Below are 19706 nucleotides of genomic sequence, written 5' to 3'. Positions count from 1 at the left end.
GACATTACCAAGTACAAGTCTTTTTTCTGGTATCAATCCTATTAGTTAATGCAAATGAATTTTCTGTCAGCTGAAAAAAAATCAAACATCCGTGAAGCTGGAATATTCCAGCTTCTAGTATCAGCTGAAGATGGTTGTTGAAAACACATTATCTACGTGTTACATTAAAAATATCATACAGAGCAATTTTCAAAACATGACTGTCTGAAAGAACGAATTAATTATCCAGAAGACTTAAAAAAAAAAACCAAAAAACAAGCTCATCTGAATATCTGTCAGAACAAAAGCAAAACCTAGACATGAAAAAGGTTAATTTCATTATCTTCAGAATAGCATAGTACATCAATCAAACTACTGCCAAGAGGATTCATTCACCTCTATTTTTTCGTAGACCTCCTTGAACATCCCAGGAATAACAAATTGACGCTCAACAGCCTGAATCTCATCTCTTGTTGGCCAGATATCTTTCAGGAAAATCTTCTTCCCTGAAGAATTTATTCCTGTATAAAATGGTATTGTCAACTTTGTTGCATAATTTTTTCATTAAGAAGAAAGAAGACTTTACCAGTGTGTTCTCTGGCTATGTGTTCCTTGTAACACTCACGAGACATGCTTTATTTCACTTGCAAGGGTCTGACAGAAAACTGAGTCACAAACTTGATGATACCTGTACAAAACCCTTCTTTTGTGACTTCCAATGGCCTTCCAGAATAATTTATAGAATCATTTATGCTGGAAAGAATATTTGAAGGTCCTTGAAGGTCTTTGAAAATCTACTAACTCAGGTTGGCCTTAAAAGAACCAGATACATCATTATTTCATTATATCACCCAGATATAACCAAAAATGTGTCCCAGTGGAATCAGAGGGAAGCCAAATGTGAGCATTATTCTTTCTCCATCATCTCTGACTCCTCGTTGCTCTGACTCTTAACAATTTCATAATTTGCTTCCCAGAGGTTCTTAGTACTTTAAAGTACTTCCCTAGGACAAATGTTTCTGAAGCGCTTAATTCCAAACAGTTTAGTTCATAACCTGTGAAAAGAAGCATCCCAATACTGTCTTACCTAAAGGCTCTTTCTCAAAGTCAATCCGGATGGTCCCTGCAATTGCATAGGCTATCACCAGTGGCGGGGAGGCCAGGTAGTTAGCACGGGTGTTGGGATGGACACGCCCTTCAAAATTCCTATTGCCAGACAACACACCCACTGCCACAAGGTCTCCCTGTAAGATGGAGTTTGAGACAAAGATAGGTCAGGTCTTGCAGAATCCACAAACACAGCAAGTCTGCAGAGCCTTGTTGCACTGCAATGATGACCAGTCACAGAACTGTCTCATGAACAATCCCAAAACACTTCCCACAGAAAAGAATATAGACTGAATTTACTTTGTACAGAGCTGAAGAGTCAACACACAGGTCAGAACAGCACACTGCAAAGAACAGTTTACATAAATGAGCTGCACAGGAAAAACTGCATACCTGTGTAATGGCTTCCACAACAGACTCTGGTAGGGGTCCACTATTCCCAATACATGTCATACAGCCATAACCGACCACATCAAACCTATACAAAGTATAAAAATAATAGTGAACAAAAAAAATTGTTACTTTCAGGAGAAATACTGTTTTAATAAATGAAATACTGCTGAGAACAGCATTTTTAAAATGCTCTACTTTTACCACTGCAGTGACTGTCCATGAACTCAGAATGGGAAATGTGTCACCTAGCAAGAGGAAAAATGATATAGTATCATTTACACTGTTTAAAAAAAAATTAGTCTTGAAAATAACCCATTCTCCTGCTTAAGAACGTGTCTTCAAAAAGTTACAGCAGGCCTTCATCATCGGTATAAAAACCAGCCAGCACAACAGCAATGTGTTCACTCATGCAGGATCATACCATAAGGTATCTGCAATATCTTTTAAGCTGTACAGAGAAATAGTTGTTCTATTGCATCACTTGTTGACAAAGCTTTTAATTAAGCAGCCACAGGACAACAGTAAGAAAAGCACTCCTACCCTAGTTGAGAAAGGTAACCCATAACTCCACTCTCCCTCAGATAGTAAGTGACAACCCCGCTTCCTGGGGACAGGCTAGTTTTAATGTACGGCTTCACTGTCAAACCAGCTTCCACAGCTTTCTTCGCAAGCAATCCTGAAAAATACAGAGGATAGTTGCAGATTTTCCTGGAAGTGAGACAGTTTGGTGGATAAGCATGTTAAGAGAAATACTATTAAATAATTGGGAACAGGAAAGGCATCAACAAGGAAATGGTACAGCAAGCCAACAGCACTAATTCCGTGACAGCCAGCTAGCGCTCTGTTGAACTGTACATCCAGCCTGCAATTTCTGTTCCACTAGAAAATTGATGAAAGTTGCATTCCATAAGATGCACTCAGTGGGGCAGAAAGTAGACATTCAAAATTCAGAGCACTATTTGTAAGACAAATAATGTCTCACAAAAAAGGCAATGAAGACCTGTTAAGCTCCCACTTACCATGGTGTAGTAATGCAGAGAAGAAAAACTGCCAGCATAGGACTTGCTGCCCTCAAGAGCAGAAGGCTATGAGAATACCAGTGCTGGTCCTTGCCACAAACAAGCCAGCTCACAATCCACAGCTTGTTGCACAAGTCCTGTTTTACCACTCCTGAATTTGTAATATGCATAGAGATATTTCAGTTGAATGTTTTACTAGACACACATTTATCCTGAATTCCATCCTTTGAAATGAATTGTTCATACCAAGATGCATGTTTGGAGAACAAGTCCTCTCCAGTTCTCTTCCAGGATGAACATAAAAGCAGAGAGACAAACTATGCAAGACTTCACATTCCCATGTTCCATTTTCCCCCTCACACATGACATTAATTTAGATAAGAAAATATACATAAGCTGTGCTTTGATCCAACATGATCTCCAACAGGAAGATGTCAGGAAACTGTTTTGTCTTTGCCAGCTGTCTGGCACCTCTGATAAGACCTGACCTGGACAATGACACTTTTAAGTGTTGTGTGAAATGGTTTACACACATTAATTTAAAGAAGTGGTCCTATTCCTGAAGTTGCTGAAGGTCCTTAGTAATAGAGGAATCTGCAGAAACTGGAGCTCTTGGATTCTTCTGCAAATGAGATCATGAACAAATGGTCATCCTAGGAACTGAGAATTTGACAACCTGTTTTCAAAGTGTTGGCCTCTGTCTTGCTGCTTAGTTCTGAAAAGATAGCATAGTCAAACTCTCAAAGTTGGCAAGGAAATGCCAGAACTTCAGTTCCTCTAAACAACCTTAATCCAACACTTTTTTTAAGTCAGATTAGGCTGTCAAAATTCCTACAGCACATATCCACTATCCCCACAGACACACAGCCCCTGCATAGTGCACAGGATATATAGCAGTAGTTTGAAACAACTGCTCATATCCTGGATTTTTTTAGCTTGGTTACTTAATTGGGAACTGTAAAAAAGTAAAATAAATAAAAAATAAACTGTATGTTTATTTACTTTCATTTGAAACCTCATCCTGAAAGCCAAACTATTGTGTTTCTTGTGGGTATCTCAGAGGTTCTCAACACTGCTGTTTACCAACAGTTTTCAGAGACTGACAAAATTACATTTTCCTTCATTGTCAAGGTCAAAACATAAATGCTGCTGTACAGAAAGGCAGCAAAGATGAGAGTAGCCACTAAATCTGAACACATAAACCAAAATCCTTAGGACTACATTCTTGAGGGTGCTGTGCATTACATAGTAGTGAACGCACTCAAAGTGCATTCAGTATCCCTACTGCTTTAGAGAAGGTTAAAAATGCAGGTCATTAGCCTGGGAGCCAAAACTAGAGGAAACTATCTTCAACAGGCACAACTGACGGATACATCTACCTAGAACTAAGGGAACAGACAAAACAAACGGGTTTTCCTGGAGAAAATCTACTTCTTGATCCGAAGGAACTACAGATATATTTCTGTGATAATGCAGAATGGACCTGAGGAAAGAGGTATGCTGTTCCGGCTGTCCTGTTAAAGGCAAGTGGATTGGAACACAATTCTGAACTCCATTCAATTCCTCTCAAAGTGGTAAGAAAATGAGCAGCTCTCTCCTCTGCTTCTCCTTTGCCCCACATCTTAGTTTATGATGGACTTTGAACCTGTTGCTAGAGTTTAAAAGACCTTTGGCCTGGGAGGGGGTGAGGTGCTGATATGTAAAGTGTGCAAAGATAGATACTAGTCTAAAAACAAGTGATAAATATCACATCAAAAAGCCAAACACAAAGTGACTGTTGACAGAGACTGCTGACAGCCCAAAAGCTTCCCAGCACCACACAGGAACAAACAGAAATTATATTACTTTAACGAGGAAGTAATTTGCTCTGGTGAAGGGCCTTTGTATTGCCCAGTGCATATCCCTTCTGAACTTTGAAGGAATAAAGTTACATTTACTGTCTGCATTACATGAACAGTCTGACAGACTAGTAAGCCTCTATGCAGCAATTATCATACAGTGACAGATACCATCTATGTATATATTTGCAGAGGAGAGAAAGAAATATGCAAACATGTAGCCAAGCACCTGGGAAACTGCGCCAAACTTGTCCAGTATAGACTGAACCCTTTGAGCTGACATTTTTCATTCCTACTTTGTTACTAGAAGCACACATTAGGAATGGCAAATTTTCTGCCTGGACTAGTCATATTAAAAATGAACAATCTCCTGACCTGAAATTTTATACAACCAAGTGAGACTAACTGTTCTGTAGTGGTGCATACCAAGCTCATCTCTGGCTTCCTTTCGGACACAGTTAAGATATAAATGAAAAGGCTCTGAAAGCTGGCAATCCGTGAGAATACAGTTTGCTTCTTCTACTCACACCTACCATGCCCCCGGACTCTTGTAACAACTTTAGAGGACAACCTCTAGCTAAATGCGTATTTTTCACTCTGCTGACAGATCAGAGCACCTTCAGACTTGCCCCAAAAGACTATTCTCACTGTCCCTCTTCTGGCTCTGACTTTCAACAGCCTCTTCTTATCTCTATGTATCAGCTTCTGTGCATTTGGAGAAGTGCCAAAAGTGTTGCTTAATTAAGGTCCAGCTTGCCTTATAGAAAAGACAGTGCAGGAAGAATACATTTTTGTCAACTTATATTTCTAGCTACCACTTCCACAAGTCCTTTGCTAGCTTTAGAAACTAAGCTCAGCTTTAACACTCCAAATGACAAAACCAGCACTGTACACCTTGAATTACATCAGTGTTGCTGTCTTTAAGACACACATTCAGAGCCGTAGAGAAACTACTGCACATTAAGCAAATCAGCTTACCTGCACCCAACATAACTGACGGATTACTGGTGTTTGTACAGCTTGTAATGGCAGCAATCACTACGGAACCATGAGCAAGCTCGAAGTCACAGCCCTCAAAATTAAATTTGACTATGCTGTCGTGTCGATCTGGTGCAACTTGGAATCCCTTGAATCCTTGCTGTAGAAGGAGAAAGTAAGAATCAAAAGGAGTGGTTAACCAACATTTTGACTGAACATTAGTATGGGCTATTTTTTCACTAACGAGAAGCATCTGTTAGTCACATCCATGCTTGATTTAGGTCTGATGGTGAAGGCTTGCATCTCTTGTCAACCAAAATGATGGACAATTTTTTTTTTTCTGGAGTTTCTCCTCTGTTTACTGGTAAAACAGGCAGTCTTTGCAGCAAAACGTATTTGTATTTTCTTCCTGCATGAATATATCCTTGTTTGGATTTCTCAGATGCTTCTTACTCCTAGATGTTACAGATTCCTGATCACACACAGTCGTAGCACACAATCTAGTCCTGAGATTTTAGCATAACACTTAAGATTTCGAGGCCAGGGTTATCAAACAGCTTGAATGTATACCAGGAGCTGATTTGAGAGGCAAAGGTCTGATAGTTGGAAAAAAACAAGGAGTAAGTAGGCACTGTTTATTTCATGAAAAATTACATTTAGAGATCTGAAAGTGTAAGATCACCTAAAGGAGTTGGAAAATCTAACAAACCAAGTATTATTGGGAACTGCTGTAGTTTAGGTTTCTTTTACGTCACTGGGGTTCTGTAATGCCTTTAACAAGGATGGTTACTGTATCAGGTATTCAAACTGATTTAGAAAACTTAAGTATCCAGGAATATTCATTCAACTACAAATTTAGCTCCTCTTTCAATGACCACTTTTGACTGGATGATGCAGAATATAGTCATTGTTTTCTGTCTTTACCACTAGCATCAAAGAGTCACAGAGGCACATACAGTTCTGCTCTGCTGAACAGATTCAATAGTGCAAAATTACATTGTGGACTCAGGACATAAGCTACTTGGAATGCTTGGAGAGCTGAAGAGCTGGGTAGTTATCTCAGAACTCAGTGGAGTAGGTATTTTGTCCCCTCTATTAACAACGCCCCATCATGGCAGAGTTCAGAAATCTCTAGTCTATGTCAGAACCATGTTAGGCCTAAGATCAGAAAGACATACTACTCCAACAGGACATGAACACTTTCATGCAAGAGAAGCAACATCACAATTTTAAATTACCTATTGCTTCTGTCACCTTTGAAACTGCAGTCAAATATCCTTATTTATTTTTCAGTACAATCCCAGAACGCAGTTCCTGAACACCAGACAGCTTTTAGAAGTATGAATTAGCTTGTTTGCCCAAATGTTCCCAGTTCCTACCTTGGCTCCCAGACAAGTCTCAAAGTCCTTCTTCATATCTGACACAGCAACTTTGTCCTGAGGTCTCTTTGGTCCACTGCAGCAAGGCACAACTGTATGGAGATCCAACTCAACAACCTGTTCAAGTAAGATAAACAGAGAGTGGTTGGGCACTGCCTGAGAAGCTCAAGCCAGGTAAACCACAGGTATGCTTACATCTGCTGTTGAATCAATGATATGTCTGCAGAAATTATTGAAGACACACAAGAATGGGATAATCAGAAAAAAAGCAACATTCCTAATTTTAGATGCTGCCAGCTCACAGATATGACTATCAAAAGTACTAAAGTTATTGAAAAACCCAATGTCATTAAAGCATCTAAGCATTATAGATTATTTTTTTAATTTGTCTTTTCACATGCTAGAAACAGGTTAAAAAATGACATGAAGAAATACTGGTACTGATAAAAAATACAGCAGACTATTGTTCTGCTATTATTCATATATTCCTCACCCATTTTTCAACCTTATTCACACAATAAAATAACTGGCTGAACTGAAAAAAACTGCAAAAAGGGCTTAAACACACAACATCCACATTACCTCACAGCTACACTTCAGAGTATCCTTCACTCTAGAAGGACTTCTCAAAGCTCCATCGAACAAAATTAAGAATATGCACCAGCTAGAGGTCAACTGAGAGCCAGTCTATACCTACATCCAAGTTTTCACACCTGAAGAGCCAGCTGACTCAATCCACTGAGCCTTAAAATAAGACAGCTGTGCAGACTAAAGACCTACAACAAAAAAATCCCTTGACTATTTCATAAGTTTCTGTGAAAAACAGACAATCATCACAATAAAATAGGACAGGGCACAAAGTAAGGAGCCAGAAAACAGAGTAGTGTCTAACCTGTGTGAAGTCTGGATCCTGAGAAGAGTTCTTGAAATCTCTTAGCATTCCCACAGCCTCAAGATACCTTTTTGTGCACATAACCTTCTCTTTGTCACGGCCTAAAAAGAAAGCCAGATACAGCAAAACCAAAATGCAAGTGAAATGGAGGAACCACCATCTGACGGAACAAAAAAAAGTGCATAACAGGCACGCTGTCAATAGCACTACAAGACCCTTTCAAGACTAGTATTAGAGATCCACTAAAAACAAACCAATTGAGCAGACTTAGTGGCTTTTGCGAAACAAAATTTTAGTTTCCTATTTCTGTCACCTGGACAACCTAGGTTCAGATTTTTTGCAGGCTGCCAAAAGTCCAACACTCAGCTCTTCCTAAATATGCATCCTAAGTGCAAAAACTAGTCTTAATAAGTAAATGCCAATAAAAAAATGAACTGAAGCTCAGAAGGCTTCATTCAATCCCACTACTAATGTCATATAGACCTGGCATCCTTTCAATTACCCCTTAAATTGTGGTCTCTTCCTATACTCACCAGTTTGTATCAGGTACCCAATGCTAATATCATCCACTGGAAAATAGGCAGCTGTTGCTCCATACTCTGGACACATATTGGCAATGGTGGCTCTGTCAGCAATTGACAGCTGGGCAACACCAGGACCAAAAAACTCCACAAATTTACCCACGACTCCAACTTGGCGAAGATGCTGTTATAAAAATACAGTGCATGTGTCATTGTTATGTGTCAAATGACATGAACATGTCTGTTATGAAGTCCAGCCTTTGACTCAGAGAAATCTCTTGTGAAGATTTCTACATCCATTTGAAACCAGGAAGCTTTTGCTAAACTAAATCATGACGATGAGGACAGAGGGATGTAACGTTTCAATAATAAGGAACAACACAGGACCATATTTCTTCTAAAACTTGCCCTTCCTTTAATTTAAACTAGACTGTCTTACAAGTGCATTATTCTCAACATAGAGGAAGAGAACTGTGTGGGGAGTCTTCACACAGTAAACCCAGGAAGATGGAAAAACAGGGAGAACCAACTGCACAAGTACATGAATCAAACTGAACACACATAACATTTGAATAAAATGATGAAAAAATGTTGGCTTTCCCCATTTGGAGGTCTCTCTGTAGGCAGCATTCCATTATGAACTTCTCTACCAGACTTCTGACTTCCAAAAACACTGATGCTGACCCAGTAATACTCTTAATTCAGTGACAATGTACAGAGTGAGTAAATATATTATAAATATATTACAAGAGTCAAACACCTGCGCATGGAAGAAATATGACTGCAATGCTTACTGTCTGGTTTCCAGATTTTATATTGCCTTATTTTAAATAGTGACCTCAAAAAACAAGTCATCTGTGTCTTTTTGAGGCAGAGGAAAAAGCACTGTTGCTCCAAAACATTACTGAATTCCAAAATACCCCAACATATATTTTGTGTGGCTTCTGAGAAACAGATTTGCCTAGACAGTTCTCCTTATTTAGCTGAATCCAACCCACAGGCAGTGATAAAGCTTTTTAAAAATTAAAAATGACTACCTGGAAGCATACACAGGGTTCTTAAACATTCTGTACAGTGGCTCTGTCCTATAGAATGTGTTTATTTCTCAGCAGCAATGGAAAAATATCAAGTCTTGGTAATTTACCTTGGTAATGGTGAGTACAATGTCAGTGGATGTTACCAGTGGCTGAGGGTTTCCTACCAGCTTATAGCCAACCACCTCAGGAAGCACCATGCTGATTGGCTGTCCCAACATCACTGCTTCTGCTTCAATGCCACCCACACCTGCACACAACAGGAGGACACAATGTGACTATTCAGAAAAATACTAACATGTCAGAGACAAACTTGTGAAGTCAATTGCCTGATGAGTACTCTATTTAAGGTATGAAACGGTAGAGAAAGCAGTCTGAGTCTTCTGCTAAGAGGCATTCCTTATCTTGCTGCCATCCCTGCAAGGTTGGGCTTTTTTATTTCATTTTGTTTCATATTTTCATCCTTGTTCCTAAGCCACTAGATGTGATATTAGGTGAATCTAAGCAACTTACTCTAAGGATGCTTGGCTTTTACAATAACAGATGTAAAAGTTTTATTTAATACCTTAAACATGTAATGCAACAAACCAAGAACCACGGACATGGCACTGAACATGTGCTGTGAATGAAACATATGCAGAGCATGATTGTTGGTCACCAAAAAAAAAAAAATCAGAAATTATTTTGAAAGAAAAAAATGTTACTAAAGAATGCAATCATAAAAGACAGAAATATCTTTGCTTATGTCCACTATGTTCCAACAGGGTTTGGGAATGCATAGGTGGGAACCGTTGCATAACCACACCTTCACTATCAGAATTCCAGCTACAACTTAATATTGCTAATTTATTAAGGTAACATTTAAAGATGTCATAGTCATATGCAATCTAACAAAGCCATGATGTTTATTATCTAGCAACCAAGCCATTAAGCAGTTTTATAACTTTCTGCCTATAGAAAGTCCCCCAAATATTTATAGTTTTCTCTGAAATCTCCTACCTTTTCTTTAGCTGAATGAATACTAAGCTAGAAAAAACTGCCTGAAATAGTTGCTTATGAATGCCAAATCACTATTCCAATTCTTCTTCCCACTTAATCTAAGAATGGTTCTGAAAAATAATTTCTAATGTCTTTTATTCAAAGTTATACACCTCTATTAATTTAAAAGATAATGCTGTGACAGATCCAGTCATGTGATTCCTTTCACAGGGTGTTGAATAATTTTTAAACATTCAAGTCAGTTGAAATAACTGACTGACTATCACTGACAGTCATGAACCAAATTCAACATCACCAGCCTCTAAAAAAAAACCTCTTGGATCCAAGAACGTGCATTTTGAGTACATGTGGTATAGACTGTGTCCAGCCATACTTTTCATATTCTGGAGAAAAACTGAGGCTAAGAGTCACATTTTTCGAAGCAGCTTTTAGTACTACAACTTCAATTAAATGAGGGTTCCATGCATATGCAGCAACCAAATATAGAATAAGAGATGTGTCTATTCCCAAAGATGTCATGCTTTAGATACACTGAACTTGTTTACCTTTGTATTCTAAGCCAGGAACTCTTTCACCCTTGATTCAGAAAGTCTCACTCAATCAATACTGCTGCAGTACAATGTTATGAAAATCAGAAAGTCCTACCATATGTGGTGCTCAGAACTTCACAAGCACATTCATGAACAATTAACAAAAACTCTTTAAAAACACTGAGTATCCCATATTTGTACAACAGCTGTTTCAATAGTGCTCCAATCACAATATCACAGGAAAATAAAGGCTCAGTTGAAGTCTTTGCTACTATTTGGGATGACTACAAATACTTCCACTCCATAGTTACTTATTTATTATATAATTCAAGCACTTCGGTTCACCACTAGAAGGAAAAATAAATTATTTATATCTATTCCTGTAACAAATATTGTGCAGAGTACTGGTATTAGAACATCACAGTTCTATTTTGCATAATGTCCTTTCCTACCATATTTAAGTCACTCAGATCTAATTTTCAGCACCTTCCACCTAATAGATTTGTATTTGCAGTGCTTTTTAGATAATCCAACACTTTTAAAGTAGTCAAGTGACACAAGAAAAATTGCATAGTCAGTGATACTTCAATTCCCTTTTTTAATTTAATATTTTCCTTATCCACTTCCTTGTGATTTGAATGCAGGATAAAAAGGGATATATTAAAAAATCCAAACAAAGCCAACAACAAGTATAACAGAAATCATCTGAGGCAATTATTAGAAAGGGGATCTTAGTTACCAAGTCTTATATAACTGTAAGAGACCTTATCAGGTTACTTGCATTTGGGATTAGGCTATGTTACTGTGTCTAGCTGGCACAGAGATCACTTTTCTTCACAGCAGCCCATACAAAGCCATGTTTTAGACTTGTGACCAAACCACACCAACCACACCAAAGTTTAACCTACTGCTAAGCAGTCCTTACACAGCATAATGCTTTTTGTTTCTTACCCAGCCCCTCAGGAAGTAAACTGGGGTGGGAAAAACACCATGAGAGGCACAGCCAGGACAGCTGACGAGAGCTCAACAATGAGATATTCCATGCCATAAAACATCAGGCTCATCACCAACTGGGAAGGTGGGCTTTCCAAAGTAGCCACTGCCCAGGGACTGGCTGGACTTTGGTGTGCTGATTGGAGCTGGTTACTGACTGTCTTTACATCACTTCTTTCACTTCCTTTCCTGACACTCACTCCTCTTCACTTAAACTTTGTCTTTACCCATCAGTTTAATCTTGCATTTGGACTAACAGTTCTCTTCCCCCCTTGTGCAAACAGAAGGAGGGAGGAAGTGATTGGGTGGGGGTGATCTGCCAATCAGGATCAAATCACCCGAGCCCAAAACACAGCTAGCTCCCTGAGACAAAAGACTGCTCACGATACACTGCTGTACATACCCCAGCCAAGCACTCCCAAGCCATCTATCATAGTGGTGTGTGAGTCAGTGCCAACCACGCTGTCTGGATAGTAGTAGCCATCCTGATCCATCACCACTCTTGCCAAGTACTCCAGGTTCACTTGGTGGATGATCCCAGAGCCCGGTGGAATAATCCTCAAGTTTTTAAAAGCTTGAGAACCCCACTGAAACAAAAGGAATTACAGTAAAAAATTTTCAACATGAGCACTGGAAGAACTTTCATTCACTGCACTTTTCTCCATGCAAATAAGATTATTTTTGTCAGTACCTTTAAGAATTCAAATCTTTCTTTGTTCCTTTCAAATTCCAGATCCTGATTTTTTTGCAAGCTGTCTGACCTGCAAGTGAAAATAATCAGCTGTCAGAACCAAAATTATCACGTGAATTTTATATCTTGTCAAAGGTTGAAAGAAAAGATTTATTAGCTAATGTGCATGCTGATCTGTTGCACCATTTTAATATCACTACAGACAACCAATGGAAATTATTTAAGAAATCTTAAGAGATAATACCTGAAACTCTGCTTCAAATGTGAATACTAATCTGCATTTGGCAGGCCTAAATGTTGTAGCCTGGGAAAAGCAACACTGCATGTTAGCAAAATGTGACTTTTCCAACACCTAAATCAGAAGAAATCAGCAAGGCAGTAAAGGAAACTGGAACACAACTGTCCTGCAACTTCATTTAAAAAGGTTGTCACTATGACAGTGCTGTCTGAAGCCTCTGTATTTCAAAGCAGTGTTAACAAATTCTTCAATCAGCTGCCTAGCTTAGGTATGCAGAGTTTGAAAGAACTGAAGCATAAATCTGGCCAATGTTCTCTATGTGAGAGAAAAATCTCTATTTTCTTGCATATGTGAACTAATAGAGATAAAATAAGGCTGTGACAAAAAACAATGATTAGTAACTGCATACCAAAAAACTTCAGGAAGATGGAAAGAAACCACCATAAAATATGTGATTGCAGGATCTGTCTAGAAGATTAGTTTAGTAGACCCATATTTATGTACCTTGGAGGGTAGAAGGACCTGTATACAGAGGTCATTTATTTCGCTGTACATCTAAGTGAATCCTCGCGAGTCTTTGTATCTTTGTCCTCAGCATGCTGAAGACTGAACAGCCTTATATTTCTTTCCAGAACTCATAGGGGCCATAGTATGCAGTGTCTCATGGTTTTCTGCTTGGAGGCACTGAAGCAGAAAGCAATTCCTCAGAACTGAGCCTAGACTAGATCACCTCTATTCTTAGAGAAGTGAGGAAGAAATGAAATATTCTCATTTGTTCTTTCTAAAAACCCTTATAGGGTCAAAAAAGTGCACGTGGGGAAAAAACGCCATTTCTGAGCGATTAGTAACAATGCAGCATTATTAAAGAGAAGTACAACAAACAAAGGCCTGGAATAAGCCTATTTCTATCAACAGTTTACTACAGGTTTTTGCTGTTGAGAAATGCACCACAGAGAGAGAAAATTCTAGCCCCAAGTAACCACAGCTGATACAACAGTCTAATTTTAAAATTTCATACTGCCTGGAATGTTGAAGTACAAATGCTAATAGTATCACCAGTAGAACTACCTTGATGACCAGTAACTGGATTCAGTTCACTTACTACCAGTAAGAAGTAAAGAGTGATTTTTTTATTCTTACTGCCTGTTAAAATCAACCTGGATGGAGTGATCTATCACGAGATCAGCAGGACAGATAGGATTTATTTTTTCAGGGTCCCCACCAAGTTTCTTCACAGCATCACGCATTGCAGCAAAGTCAACCACAGCAGGCACCCCACTACAACAAAAACAAAGCAGGCATGGTGAAACAATTTGGAAAAGAGGAAACAAAAAAAAACCCCAAAAAAACCCCAATCCTGAGATACAGAAGGGACAGTTACTGTCACATACAAAGCAAACTGCACTCCTCCATTTTCAATGCAACCAAATAATGAGTAGCAACCAGAACTTCTGGCATTTGAACACTTGACTTAGCTAAGAGATCATACACCTTTTGGTATTTCTTTTAACACAGCTTCTGATGCTTCTCTGCACACACATTCTCAGTTTTCTGCTGATGTATGCTCTACCATAATATCTTCCACCAGCTTGGAAAACCCTCTTACATACTTACTTATCCAATTTTGCTGGCTGCTAAAACAAAAGGAGTTCTCTGATGTGCTCATAAGGATCTGGGTTCAATGAACAACCTACTGAAAAAACTGTATTTCTGTAAGAGCATGCCAAAGCAGTAAGGGTTTATGTTTTTAACTCTGACCATAAGGAAGCTATTAAAATTTTTTAAAATATCAGAAACCATGCAACAACAGTAAAAGGCTTTTTAGTTCCTACTGAAGTTTACCTTGAAAATCCTAAATAATTACCAAAAAATAAACAGGAAGAAGGATCCACATTATCTGACCTAGACACAATTAATTGATATTGTTCAGCAGTTTGACATCCCAGGATAAGCTTTTTATAAGAAAAATAGGAAATTCTGTGTTATGCTACCTGGAGGAATTTGAGGGAGGGGGGTAGGAGGAAAACAGCAGAAGAATTATTTTGCCAACTTATGAATGTTGTACAATTAATATGAACAGACATAATATCCTTCTACCATCTTAAAACAACTCAAGATAAATACAGAATAATTCTAACTAGGAAGTTAGATAATTCTAAACCAGGACAACCTGAATGTAATTGTTGCACAGCTTTTGGAAAGTTGCCAAAGCTGCCTTTTTCAAAAAGGTCCTCAGAGGCCTGTCCAAGAGCTCATTTTCCAGGAATGGAGTTGCTCTGCAGACTTATAGGCACATTTTTAGAACGCAGCAGGAGTAGGGGGCAAGATAGAAGAGCAGTAAGAGAACGAACAATGTTTGCTTGAAAGTTCAGCTTCCTCTCTGCTCCAGGTTTTCAAAACATTAACAATAGCTAATGGGTGAAAAATAAGTAGGAAATCAGCACTTCTTTCATTTGAAGTTTTGCCAAATTTTTCTAATGTCTAAGCTGAGCTGTACTAGGTCTCTAGCACTTCAAAAACCTCATAACAGAGGTTATGACAGCTAAGACACTCTACCGCTGAGGAAGAATATCAACTGGCAGCATAGTTGCACTGGGATTACTGTGGAAAGACAGGGGACAAAGATAAAAATAGTGAGTAGACTTGCAAGTCAAATACTGTATTAGAACAACTAGATGTTATTGTTCCACCTGGAAATTGACTTTCCACATTGAAGAGGGACTATTATATGATTATTACTGACACACCTGAGGACTCACTGCAATAACAAGGCCCATTTTTTAGAGTCCATTAGGTAGGAATCTCAGTTTGCTTTTCAGGGAAAAATAAGATGCTCATTTTTTCAACAGCAGAGTAGTCTTTAAAATATATTTATAATAACACTGATTTAGAAGAGGAAGAAATTATATGGGTTATAAATGAGAACTGAAATAGCTAGAAAATTGAAAGCAAGAGACCCTGGGGAGCAAAAACAAACAAATAAAAAACCAACCAAAAAAGAAGAGAGAGAGAGAGAGAGAGAGAGAGAGAATGAGAGAGAGAGAGAGAGAGGTAGAGAGAAAACAGACATGACTATTCCTTCAAAGAATAATTTCTAAACACCAATCTTCCTCAGTTGGATGCAATTTATCAATCCCATTTTCTTCCCCCATTTTGAAGTTTTCTGAAGATATTTACTTCTCCGTCTCAGAAAAGTTTTTTTCAATGCTCTTACTCTGAGTGTTTGCCTCTCCAAGAACTGTCTGTAGCATGACATCCAGGAAAGTTGAAAAAGGATTTGCCAAATATCTCACTGATATTCTTCCCCTCAGCTCACCCCTCCACCCCAAGCTGAGCATTGTTGCACTCTCAAAAGACCCTCTTCCTTGCTTTGGAGAATATCAGACTCACGTGAAGTCCTGCAGAATAACTCTTGCAGGCTTAAATGGCACTTCAACATTCTCATGTTGCATCACTTTCCAGTTAAGAATATTCTCAACATCGCCTTTCTTCACTAGGAACTCATCACAGTTACGGATTGCTGCTTCCAGGAGGATTCGAATAGAAAATGGCAGGCAAGCTGCAACGGGTTAGATGCAAGAAACAAACTCAGTTTTTATCTTAGGGCATATGTCAGCAAGCACAAAGTTCCATGCCTAGGCAGACAAGTCCCCATATTCTCACAAGGCTTTATTCCGATTATCCAAACTCCTTTTCCCATCTCCAGCTTTGCCAGAAGGTCAGTACTAACTGACCTGTTCCACTCGATGCTTTCAGCAGGTTTATTATCTCAGTTCCTGTGACACAGTAAACATCTTCACTGAGGGACTTTTCTGTCCTCCATAGCACAGTAACCCTGAAAACATGCTGTTCTCACCCTTTTTTTCATCAGTTTACTCTCACTCTTGTCACTGAATACAGACATATAAATGTACCAGGAAAAGCATAGTTTTCTCCCTGCCATGTTGGAAAGTACAACTTTGATGATTTAAGCAGTCTCTTTGTCTCAAGAGATGGAAGATGAAACTGAACGAAAGTCAGACTGCACATCCATCAATCTTCTTTAACTTCAAATCAGAAATATTTAAAGATAACACAAATTGCTACTGGAGTTGTCCTCACAGCTCTACTATAAGGAATGGGTATGAAGAAAAAACCCAAACATGTCTCAGTCCTTCCTCCTCTGGTCCACTTTAGTAATAGTTGTTTGATTGCCTCTCAGAATATTCACATTTTAAAATATTTTGAGAAGTTTGTTCCAACTTTCTACACAGGACTGGCCTCAAGATATAAAAGTCACTTAATCTCAGAGAGACCTCATTAGTGCTATTGTAAAAAAAACCCCTCCATTTACAATTCAGGACACAGTAATTCAGAACAATTTGGGTTGGTTGTTGCTGAGGGTTTTGTGCTGGGGGATTTTGTTTATCTGGGAGTTTTGGACGTTATTGTACTGTTGTTGTTTTGGGGTATTTAGAATCTTCTCCTGCCCTTCCCTGCTAAGCTATTCCCTTTTTATGCTGGATAGTGAGAATTGCATCCTTTTTCCTTATCACTCTTGGAATCCTGGAATGGATCAATTGGTAACACTGTATATATATTTGTCTATTCTTTAAGACGCTTCTCTGCTTTTCAGTGACCAAGACTGATATTAATTGACTGCTCGCATATCAGAGCCTGTAATAGGTATGTGTTGCTGACATTTAGAGAAAATGTTCCTCCTCTTATTCCCTTGAATTCTCCTTAATCGCCTGTTTCCCTTTGAAACACCAAACACCCACCACAGATAACTCTAAGGTACAGATACTCAAGTTTCTAAGTCAATGGCAGACATTAAGATTTTTACCAGTACCACTGAAAGACTGAGGAAATGTCAGAGAACAAGCCTCCTCAGAAAGGACTCTCTACCCACTACTGTTTTCAAACCTGAAGAATGTTTCTGATTGGCTCAGTCATACATATCAGTGTTAGAGCCTTTCCAGCCTTTAGCAGAATAAGACTTGTGCTCTTAGTTTTGCCTAGCTCGCCTCACCCACTCAGCAAAAACAAGGCTGCTGTGTGCACAGTATGCTGAGAAAATACTACTGCGATCTTGCCAATATTTCTGTCATTCTAAATTTCAAGAACTAAATTTCGCTAAAATTTTGTTTTCAAGGTCCGCCTTTTGAATTCATAGGTCTCGCCAGAGACCAAGTATCATCCAATGTGTGGCCAAGTCTGTTCAGGTTCTGTTCATCAGTACTAACAAAACGCTTCTCTTATGTCGTCAACGTACTGTATCTCACATCTTCCAATTTGCTCAGATTAAAGAATTTCTTCAGAGGCTGTTTCGGGTCCAGTGGCTCCACAATCTGTACAAAAGGGTTGCTCATGGTTGTTGAAGACCCTAGTTAGTGTCCCTAAAACAAAAGAAAAATCAAGGACATTTTAATGACATCTGCCCTTCATACAAAGTACATGTCCCACAGTCTACAATGTATCTATCCCATACACAAAGGCCTGAACCAAAGAAAAAGGTACTGTCAGTCATCCACCTTCCACCACAAACTTACTTGTAACACATCCTCAGAGATAAAAAGTCTGAAGGAAGATAGTAGTATTTTGAAAAATACGGATACACCAAGTGATTTAGAACCATAGAATCTTAAAAGCTGGAAACAACCTCTAAGACCATCAAGTCCAACTGCTAACTGAGCACCACCATATCCACCACTAAACCATGTCCTCAAGTGCCACACACACACACACCTTTTGATGATGAATCTATCACTTCCCTGGGCAGCCTATAGCAGTGACTGGAATAAATTTTTCCTAATATAAAATACTAACCTCCCCTGGTGCAGCTTGAGAACATGCTTCATCCTGTCACTGGCTGCCTGCAAGAAGAGACTGACCCCACCTGGCTACATGCTCCTTTCAGAGAGTTGTAGAGAATGGTAAGATGTCCCGAGCCTCCTTTTCTCCAGTTTAAACAACCTCATCTTCCTCAGTCACTCCTCACAGAACCAGGGCTCTGACCCCTTCACCATCTTCGTTGCACTCCTCTGGACACAATTTCACAAAGGAAATTCTGTCTTCATTATTCTCTTCTTTATGCTGTTTCTAGACAGCCATTTGTGCCTCTGTGATTTACAAACCACCAAGACAACACAGTCCCATTTCTTAAGTGTGTTGTGGTTTAACCCCAGGCAGCAACTAGGCACCCACAGCCACTCCCTCACTCTTTTCTGGTGGGAAAAGGAAAAGAATCAGAGCAGCAAAATAAAAAAATTAAAGGGTTGAGATAGAGATGGTTTGATAGAGAAAGTAAAACAAGGAATACATCCACCTCTTCCACAGGCAGGCAGGTGTTCAGCCATCTCCAGGACAGCTGGGCCCCATCACATCTCATGGTGATTTGGGAAGACAAACTCCATAACCCCGAACATCTCCCTCTTCCTTCTACTCACAGCTCTATATGCTGTGAGTCAGCTGGGGTCAGCTGCCCCAGCTGTGTCCCCTCCCAGCTCCAGGAAAACCCTGGAGCACACCCCCAGCCTCCTCACTGGTGAGATAGGTGAGGAGCTGCAAAGGCCTTGGCTTAGTGTAAGCCCTGCCAGCAGGAACTAAAACATCCCTGTGTTACCAAATGTGTTTCCAGCACAAATCAAAAACACAGACTCATACTAATTCTTAGGGACAAAATTACCTGTATCCCAGCCAAAACCAATAGAAGTGGCATTGATCTAAAGCTAAACTGACAGACATGTACATTCAAAATTAAAAACAATTTAACAAAACCAGAAAACACTATTATTTTGAGACAGAAAGTATTATAGACTAAGATTACAAATGCTATCAGAGACAAAAATAACTCCCCTAATTTCAGAAAGATTTGTAAGGGTCACCACACACACAAAAAAAAAAAAATTATATAGGCTGTGTTGTAAGCATAATTTTAGTTGAAAATATTATCTTTTTTTGTTGTTGTTGCTTACTGATTTACTGGTTTTTGTGGCTTAATGGTTTGCTGGATAAAGCATTCCTCTGGGATCTAGGACTTTTAGCTTCACATATAGAAATTAAAAGACCTAAAGATATTCCTTGTAGCAAGGCCAACTAGCAGCAAGGGGCCTAAATTCACTACAGAAATATCT

General features: G+C 39.0%; 1 protein-coding gene across 5 annotated transcripts in view; it reads right to left on the bottom strand.

Annotated features, from left to right (window-relative positions):
- ACO1 (aconitase 1) overlaps nt 1–19706 on the bottom strand; it is a 43385-nt gene that overhangs the window by 13292 nt on the left and 10387 nt on the right. For all 5 annotated transcript variants that reach the window (XM_041711477.2, XM_030257957.4, XM_032744076.3 and 2 more), the window contains exons 2-15: nt 17846–17969; nt 15982–16150; nt 13732–13869; nt 12354–12423; nt 12066–12249; nt 9251–9390; nt 8119–8290; nt 7586–7686; nt 6694–6810; nt 5315–5474; nt 2020–2155; nt 1480–1564; nt 1067–1223; nt 376–500 (exon numbers count right to left, since the gene is read on the bottom strand). In XM_041711477.2, coding sequence (XP_041567411.2) covers nt 376–500; nt 1067–1223; nt 1480–1564; nt 2020–2155; nt 5315–5474; nt 6694–6810; nt 7586–7686; nt 8119–8290; nt 9251–9390; nt 12066–12249; nt 12354–12423; nt 13732–13869; nt 15982–16150; nt 17846–17942 — 1851 coding nt within the window. In that variant the 5' untranslated portion in view covers nt 17943–17969. The remainder of the gene's footprint in view (nt 1–375; nt 501–1066; nt 1224–1479; nt 1565–2019; nt 2156–5314; nt 5475–6693; nt 6811–7585; nt 7687–8118; nt 8291–9250; nt 9391–12065; nt 12250–12353; nt 12424–13731; nt 13870–15981; nt 16151–17845; nt 17970–19706) is intronic.

Source organism: Taeniopygia guttata, chromosome Z, assembly GCF_048771995.1.
Source record: "Taeniopygia guttata chromosome Z, bTaeGut7.mat, whole genome shotgun sequence".
In the NCBI taxonomy this organism is placed as follows: Eukaryota; Metazoa; Chordata; class Aves; order Passeriformes; family Estrildidae; genus Taeniopygia; species Taeniopygia guttata.
This window is presented reverse-complemented; position numbering and strand designations above follow the sequence as displayed.